This window comes from Brassica oleracea, chromosome C6 (genome assembly GCF_000695525.1).
Source record: "Brassica oleracea var. oleracea cultivar TO1000 chromosome C6, BOL, whole genome shotgun sequence".
NCBI lineage: Eukaryota > Viridiplantae > Streptophyta > Magnoliopsida > Brassicales > Brassicaceae > Brassica > Brassica oleracea.
Window position 1 is genome coordinate 12363188 of NC_027753.1, and position 9638 is coordinate 12372825.

Sequence of the window (9638 nt, forward strand, 5' to 3'; positions counted from 1 at the left end):
ACAAGCAACAAGAGACTAACAATGTCATAAGCAAATTCACGAACCTAACAAAGATATCAACATGCGTAAGCAGAACAAGACACGAAACAAATTTTTTTAAAAATTTGTTACCATTGGATTTTCTGGAAGGCTTTCCTGAAACTACACAAATCCTTCCTGAAATTTTTAAAAACACTACCAGTTTCACAAGCACAAGCATGTTTTTAGTCACATCAATTTTGGGTATTCTTTTTAATGAGTAGTGAGAAGGCAAAGAGATTTAATATTCTTAATAAGCCAAGGACTAACAAAACAAGCTCAATGTAAATTAAACAATTAAACCAGTTAAAAACAAAGATTTCTAATAATACTAGGCAGTTACTATGAAAAATTTAGAAGTATATATATTAAAAATCAGCAGATTGAGTGATGATGATGTCTCTTGGTGGAGATATGCAAATTGGATAGTCAAAATCTTAAATCTTCGCCGTCTTGCAATATGGCAACCAGCTTCTGCAGCAGCTCTGACTTATCAGTCACATCTGTACACAAACACACACAGGCGTAAAGCTTTGCAACCAAAAATAATAACAAATAACTGTTTTGTTTTTGTACCTTCGATAGATGTTAAAGTGTTCAAAGACCTTAACTCTGGAGGGCAAAGAGAAACATCGTCATAAAGCTGTGTAAGCCGTAATATTATGCTCAAAACAGTTGAGTAGTTACGCATCAAGCTTCCACTGTTTATAAGATTCTGGACAAGACCTTTGGCTTCTCCTTCCATGTGATCATATATCTGACGTTCTTAGGTGGCAACCCAATCAAACTCTTTTCCTTTGTTCTCCGCAACAAGGTTGTCGCCATCAAAACCTGAGAAAACATCTAAGTGAATAGCTTCCACCAATAAACTGAAACATATAACATATATATAGAAGTGAATGTTGTCTTTACCTGTAAACGTGAGAGCCTGTTCTTGTTCCCTTGACCAAGCGGGTGTTGTATCAAGCTTTGCCAATAACTCTTTATGGAAAATGGCTCGAACCTGAGAAACGCCATCAGGGAGTACAAATCAAACGAACCACTCTGAATAGGAGTTCCTGTTACAGCCGGTCCCCTAAAAGCCTTCAGATTACAAACCGCCCTGCTCTGATGAGCATTTGCGTTCTTGATGGTGTGTGCCTATAGCAGGAGTTTTTGGATTCAAGAACTTGTTCCGTAAATCAAAATCCGTGTGGGAAAGTGAAGTGTTGACAATAGAAGCTCCAAGCCCATAAATCTGAAACCACAATAGTGAAGAAGAGAGCTTGACAAAAAAACAATCATCTCCATAGCCATGGTAAGCTTCACTGAGAATATGAAGAAGGTTCCATTTGTTTAAGCTGAAATGGTCGTCGTCGGTGTCGTCGCATGTGTTCGTCGCATGTGTTCGTCGCCGAAACCGGCGACGGAAATGTCGAGAGAAGCAAAAGTTTTTTTTTAATTTAATTATACTTGATATTGTATGTAGGGGTATTAAAGCCTTTTAGCCTATTGATGAATGTTATATTTGTGACTTTTAGCTTAAGGTGCTATTTTGGAGATGAAAACTTTAAAAGGTCTATTTACGAGGATTGCCCATTTATATATTGAAAAAAAGTTACCAATCAATTATGTTGGTAAAATAGTAACTCATATTATTTAAGCGAAGACGAAGCCTATACCCGTTTTGAAGAGTCTATGAGATATATGGGTTTGGTCGACAAGTTGAGCGGTCTTATTCAATACATCGTCAGAGATTTCAATAAAATAATCCTGAATTCCTTCTCTTTACACATGAGCAAGCACGATAAAAGTCCACTCTTTAGTTTCCTACAGATCAAGTAAAAGATGATGCACAAGAAGATGCTACTCGTTGCAGCGTCGATCATCTTGAATCTCGTATTGATCATTCATGTTCTTTATAATAACTCAACCACATGGAATCCGTCATGGACTCATAGAGCCGCCAAGGAGGCAGAGGACGTAGCCTCTGTTTCATGCTCAGGCCACGGCAGAGCTTACTTAGACGGTTTAGGTATCCTTGACGGCAATAAACCTCCTTGTGAGTGCAACAACTGCTACACAGGAAAAGACTGTTCCTTTCTTCTCCCAGATTGTCATGCTGCTGCTAACTCGTACGCAACAACTTTTTATTTGTTCTCTTTTTAGATCATTATAAAACTTTGGATTGAGTTTGTATTTTTGCTTCTTTTTTTGTTGTGGATTTATTTGAAGAGGAGACCCTTTGTTCTTGGAGCCGTTCTGGATGCAAAACGCAGAAGGAAGTGCGGTTGTTGAGTCCGGATGGCACAGGATGAGTTACCATTTTTACGAAGATGGCTCATATGTGTCAGCAGAGCTCGAGAGGATCATTAGGAAGCTGCATAACGTAGTTGGAAACGCAGTTACTGATAACAGATTCGTAATCTTTGGAACAGGAGCCACGCAGTTGATTGCAGCCTCTGTTCATGCCTTATCCCAGACAAACGCAGCATCTCCTTCAAGACTTGTGTCTGCTATTCCATACTACAATGTAAGAAAAAAAAATGCTCTGTTCTTGGCTTTATGCATGTAAGAAACTAACTTATGTAATGGTTCTGATCAGTCTTTATGTGTGTAGGTCTACAAAGAACAAACTGAGTTCTTTAATTATGCAAATCTTAGGTTTGAAGGAGACGCGTCTGCGTGGAAGAAGAGTGAGCACAATGATAATACGACACGAGTAATAGAGATAGTGACTTCTCCTAATAATCCAGATGGGAAGCTGAAAAGAGCGGTTCTTGAAGGTCCCAATATCAAAAGCATTCATGATTACGCGTACTACTGGCCTCATTTCACACCTATTACACATCCGGCTGATGAAGATGTGAGCTTGTTCAGTCTCACAAAGACTACTGGGCATGCTGGCTCAAGATTCGGGTGATTTACTTTCTGCCCTCTTGTTTTAGTCCTCGAGTACAGAGATATGGATTGGTCATAACAATTCGATTGTTTCAGATGGGCATTGGTAAAGGACGAAGCTGTTTATGAAAGAATGAAAAGGTATTTAACTCTAAGTAGTATGGGAGTTTCAAGAGACACACAGCTTCGTGTTCTGCAGTTGCTCAAAGTAGTAGTTGGTGATGGAGGCGAGGGGATATTCCACTTTGGTTATGAAACAATGAAGAAGAGGTGGGAGATATTAAACAAGATCTTTTCGATGTCCATGCGTTTCTCGCTCGAGACTATAGAGCCTGAATACTGCAACTATTTCAAGAAACGCAGAGACTTTACTCCTTGTAAGTAGAGTTTTTTTATTTGCAAGAAAGTGAGACCTTGCTTTGGTACTATCTAAAATTCATAACTTGTTTTTTGTTGTTTTTCATTTGAAAGCTTATGCGTGGGTGAAGTGTGAAAGATTAGAAGATGCAAACTGCTATGAGATATTTAGTGCGGCAAAGATAAAAGGACGTGAAGGAAAAGTATTTGGATCAGAGGAACGTTTGGTTCGATTAAGTCTCATCAGGACACAAGACGACTTTGATCAGCTAATTGATATGTTGAAGAAGTTAGTATCCCAGGAAGTTGTACGGCCTGACTCCATCCAAAAACTTAATGTTGACATCAGTTCTCTTCAATTCAATCATATAAAATAAGTATTCATAAGCATACATTATGCCCATTCTATGAAAACATTTGTGATTGTTTTTGAGAAAAAAAAAAGGATTTTTGATTGTTGTTAACTCTAAAAATATTTACGAATCAATCTCTATGATATTATTTGAGAAGTCATTTTCTTATGTGTTGCGTTCACGAATTACATAAACAATCTTAATTAAATAAAAATATATATGATTGTCACTAATAACATATATTTCTATATCTTTTTTTCTTAATAAAATTTAGAGTATTTGCGCTGCATAACGTAAAATGAAAGTCTAATTAGGTATCTGGTTATAGTATTTTTCATATTTGGGTAATCAGCTATGGAACGTTACTGCGTGGACGATAACCTTGTTGAGACACTGTCTTTTGCTAGGTTTATCAAACACAATTTCCCATGTTTGTAGGGATGTCAGGTGATGATTATTTTTTCCTGACAGAAATGTGTCAGGAGTTCCAGCAGTGAGATTGTGTTGATATCAATGAGAGAATTGGTGTGGTATCACGAAAGCTCTTTTATTTTATTTTTTATTTTTATTTTCTATTTCTTCTCCAACACACAAGTTAATAAAAAAGCAACTAAATTTATTTATTATTTTTATTATTTTATATTTTTTTAAGTTTAGAATAAAAAATTTATCCAAATATTATAAAAATATAAGAGAATATTTCATTCTTAAATTATTTCTCATAATTAAAAAATTTATATACTGTAAATAAAACACGCGTATTTATTTAGCATTTATAATGTTTTACATTTTCAAAAAGTTAGTCTACCTTGACAAAAATATATTTCAAAAAAATATGTTACTTTTTAAAAGGTTTATGACTATATTCTTAAAAAAAATAAAATATTGAGGTTAAAATTTATTATATGATATTAAGATTATAGTAGCAGAGATAATTCATTTTAGATATATTGACAAGTTTTTAAAATATTTCAATAATTTAAAATCATTAAATATTAAAGATAAATTTTTATTGATATTTATTTTAATTATTTTTAAAACACATAACAAAGACGTTAGTAGAAATAATATTTTGTATACATTTAAAATATTTAAAATATTTAAACTATATTTAAAATTATATTTAAATATATTACTAAATGCAAACCCCTAACTCACTCTCTCTTGCTTCACACTCCAGCCCGCGCCACTTCTAATCCACAATCCTCTCCTTCCTTTTGTTACCTGATTCTCCGTTGTTCTCCAATAGCTCCTCCTTTGACCGAGTGCTTCATGACTTTCTCTCCACATCTAGTGATGATGACTCTGCTCATGATCAACTCATTGACTGCACTCTTCAATGTGTCTCACTTCTTCTTGAATCCGCTAAACGGTGCTTTCGTAAGCGACTCACTCTACAATTCCGTCTCATGGTTCTTCCCTCAAGACCTCACAATTAAGGTAACAACACGACCGTACTTAAGGAGAAGTAAACATTTCTTAACAACTTTAATAAAAAACATATATTTTTATAATTTGGAGATTTATATCTATGTGTACTATTTATTAAAGAAAATTGGGATCAAGACCAGTGTTTTACTGGGCTGTGCCCAGATCCGGTGCTTCGTTCACTGACATCGATCTTTGTTTCCTTCCTTTTATTAATGGATCTCTTGGTATAGTTTCCATGTTTTATGATTTAGGTGTTTTCGATGCTTGATATAAAGTCTCTAATCAAGTTGCGGCTTGTTGCACCATGTTTAGCAAATTTGCCATGGACCCTTTATGTTATTCCCAAATAGACTTGACAACAGCATATCTACACATGTTGATGATGGTGTTTTGCGTACTATGATCCATCGTGCTGGAAATAAACTCAGGTTACAGCTTCTTGTATATATATTTCTTATGTTTTGTATTTGAATTTTGATTATATGTAATCATTTCTCACTGGTTTTATGTATATTAATTGCATATTTTAAAACTTACTTTATATTTTAAAACGATTAAAGTCACAATAACCAATTATTTGCCAGCACCACCAAAAACTCGAAAAACCCTATACAACCGAAATTTTAACTTAAATATTATCCTCACCCTAACCCTAACCCTAATCCTCACCCTAACCCTAATCACCGACTCCATCTCATCGTGATTCTCTCCTCTTCATCTCATCTTCAACTTAAATATTATCATTTTTGAATGAAAACATTATTATTATTGAAATATTAATTATTTATCCAAAACTCTAATAAAAAAAATATACAAGTTGTTAATGCACTCTATTGTTTGCAAAGAAGCTTTTCATATTATTTCCCTTTTTCATTTAATGCACAAATACAAATGTAGATTTTTCCTTTTATCTAGAAGATGTTTTTAAATTTAACATACAAATTATGAGCCGTTTGACCATGTTTATCATAAATTTGGTTTTATAAATATATTTAGTTTTAATATATTCTTCATTATTTACATCTTATTAGTTTTAAACCATACAAAAAACATATATTAATTGCATATTTTAAAACTTACTTTTTATTTTAAAACGATTAAAGTCACAATAACCAATTATTTGCCAGCACCACCAAAAACTCGAAAAACCCTATACAACCGAAATTTTAACTTAAATATTATCCTCACCCTAACCCTAACCCTACACTCATCCTCACCCTAACCCTAATCACCGACTCCATCTCATCGTGATTCTCTTCCTCTTCATCTCATCTTCAACTTAAATATTATCATTTTTGAATGAAAACATTATTATTATTGAAATATTAATTATTTATCCAAAACTCTAATAAAAAAAATATACAAGTTGTTAATGCACTCTATTGTTTGCAAAGAAGCTTTTCATATTATTTCCCTTTTTCATTTAATGCACAAATACAAATGTAGATTTTTCCTTTTATCTAGAAGATGTTTTTAAATTTAACATACAAATTATGAGCCGTTTGACCATGTTTATCATCAATTTGGTTTTATAAATATATTTAGTTTTAATATATTCTTCATTATTTACATCATATTAGTTTTAAACCATACAAAAAACATATATTAATTGCATATTTTAAAACTTACTTTATATTTTAAAACGATTAAAGTCACAATAACCAATTATTTGCCAGCACCACCAAAAACTCGAAAAACCCTATACAACCGAAATTTTATTTCCATATATAATTAAATTTTATTTTTGTTTATAATATGTTTTAAAAACAAACCAAAAAAAAAATTTATGATAAAGAAGGAAAGTTTTGATAGAATGACCGTTTCATTTAATAGGTAAAACGACCCTTATACCCTAGATATATAAAATTTAATTAAAAAATATTAAAAACATTAAAAAAATAAATGAAAAATAATTAAGTAATAGTCTTAGATTATACGTTTTCAAAATACAATTTTTAAATAATTTTTTTAGTTGATTTTTTAATTGCAATTTTTCTCTATTTTTGTTTTCAATTTATCTTTTTGTAATTCTAGCCGAAGTTCACAACAAGTGGAGCGACAACCTCGGACCGCAACCAATTATTGCTAGGATCATTAGGATGTGGCCCATCATAAATCACACAAATGAAAATGCTTTCCTAGGAACAACTTTCATTTGTCTCGACATCTATGTTTGTCTAAAAAATACTTACTTTTAATTATTCCAACAACATTTCAAATAATTGCTTTTAACCACTCAACATGAACAAAAAATGGAAGGGCGGGTGCCTATTTCTACGTATGACACAATGTACCAACGGTTCGAGGATGGAAAAATTTATCACATTAGATATTTTAATCTTCTTCCCAATAACCGACGGTACAGGCTTACCGTTCAACCATACATAATCAATATCAATGAGACAACAATTATAACACTAATTCAAGAAAACATTCCACCGATTTCTTCATACATTTTTCGGCCCCAACGCTATCCCCAGTTGATCAGCTTAGCAAGTGCAACCAACTTCCTCCCAGGTCAAAAAAAAAACCCATACCTATCACACATACAAATAAATTCTCTATTTTGTCGCTAAAAACAAATTATTCCCACAGATGTTGTTGGCCGCATATACCTCATCCAAGGAAGTGATTTATATAACCACAACACAAATACAAAAATCATCATTGGATTGCGTTAAGCAATAAATATATAATAAAATAATTTTTTGTAGATCCAAATTGGTCCGTCTAACTATATGGGACAATGAGGCGGCTAATTTCAGGGAGTTAAATCGCATATCTACCAGGAAAAACCAAATCGTAATCATCACAAGTATCAGTCCAAGGTTACATGAAGGTAATCAACTAAACATAAAGTTTATGTCTAACTAAATGCTTACAAATATTTCACTTTTCAGAGAAACTATCACTCACAACCACACCAGCGCTTTTACTTTGACAAAGACATAGATATCATACAACGCTTTCAAAAGAGGAATAAACTGCTATCCTAAGCCTGATGGCATACCTCCACATGGGATCAAACTATAAGACGGAAACCGACACTAGTCAACTGTTTTAAAATTTACACTTCAATGCAAACAACCATATATTTTTTAAACTTACTATTGTTTAGAAAACAGAAACTGATCACCGCATCACATTCAAACAAAAACTCTATGGTTAATTCTACAACGAACAAAAATTAAGTTCCAATATCTGATACTTAAAACTACAAAATATAAAAAATTACTTTAATAAAACATATTATCCGCGCGAAGCGCGGAACCCGGTTCTAGTTTATTTGTAATTGCAATGATCTATCTTTACTAATACTCTTTGAGGATGATACTTATAGCATGCTTTCAGGTGTATCCCTTATTTATTAATCGAAGAACATTAGGGAAGAGTAATCTTTATTTTGTAATTTATTTACATCATTGTCATTTTACCTACGGGTCAAGCTCATTTTCACCTAATTTATTTGAAGAAAATTTAGTACCAACGCCCCTAGCCTTAGTAATTTCCTCTGACATGATCACTTTAATATAACAATTATTCTTTGTTCACTGTTAATAACCGACAATTAATTAGGATATTACCAAATCGGTTTGCACATTATTTTATCAGACCAAACCGATTGAAAACAAACGGTGCTTCCGTCCATGCCATATTACATTTGTGCCTACACAACGACAACTAGGCCGGGCCATTCGGGTCCTCGGGTCGGATCCTTTCGGGTTCGGGTTTTCCGGGTTTTAGAGTTTAAGACCCAATAGGGTAATTTAAAATTTTTGGTTCGAAGTTGGTTCGGGTCCTATCGAATTCGGGTCGGTTCAGATCTTAGATAGTTAGACCCAATAGGGTAATTAGAATTTGTCGGTTCGGATTCGGTTTGGTACCAGGTCGGGTTTGGTTCGGGTTCGGCCAAAAAAAAGATCTGAAATATTTAAATATCCAAAATTTTATCCAAAATTTGTATTTTTATTGTATTAAAATGTGTATATATACATATTAAAGTATGCAAGATACAACAATTATATGTTGTCTCCTAGTGGTCCACCCCCTTGCCCTTGGACAAATAACCTGACGTCCCCATGATACATTTTATTTAACTCGCATTATTAATCTTGTTAGGAAAAAATTCCCACCTCGGTTAGACAGAAAAAAATCTTACTCTATATATAGTCCATCATAATTAGATCGATGGACATAGAGTTTGAGCTTTTTAATTGGGCATAAAGCATCTATGGTGTTAATAATTTAGGTACCCATCGGGTATCGGGTTTGGATCTGGTCGGGTACAAGACCCGCAGGTCTTCCATAACAAGACCCAATAGAGTAAAAATATAGGTTCGGTTCCTACCCGAACCAGGTTTTTTGGGTCGGGTCGGGTCTTCGGGTCCGGATAAAATGTCCAGGCCTAACGAAAACTTTATTTTATTCTTCTGATCAAAGACTTTTCGCATGATAGTGCTTGGCCTGAGCATTTTATCCGGACCCGAAGACCTGAACCGGAACCGACCCGAAAATACAGGTTCGGGTCCGGGTCCATGCTAAAGTACCTATTGGGTCTTTTTTTTTTGGACCCGCGGGTCTCGGTTCGGGTCCGGGTCC

The 9638-nt window shown here is 33.8% G+C and overlaps 1 protein-coding gene across 1 annotated transcript; it reads left to right on the top strand.

Moving 5' to 3' along the window:
- The first annotated feature begins 1774 nt into the window (after positions 1-1774).
- Positions 1775-3711, top strand: LOC106299105 (tryptophan aminotransferase-related protein 3-like). Its single transcript, XM_013735244.1, has 5 exons — positions 1775-2132; positions 2233-2530; positions 2618-2916; positions 2995-3275; positions 3370-3711. Exons 1-5 carry the CDS (start codon positions 1846-1848, stop codon positions 3630-3632), a joined length of 1428 nt encoding a protein of 475 aa, XP_013590698.1. The 5' UTR covers positions 1775-1845; the 3' UTR covers positions 3633-3711.
- The last annotated feature ends 5927 nt before the right edge of the window (positions 3712-9638 follow it).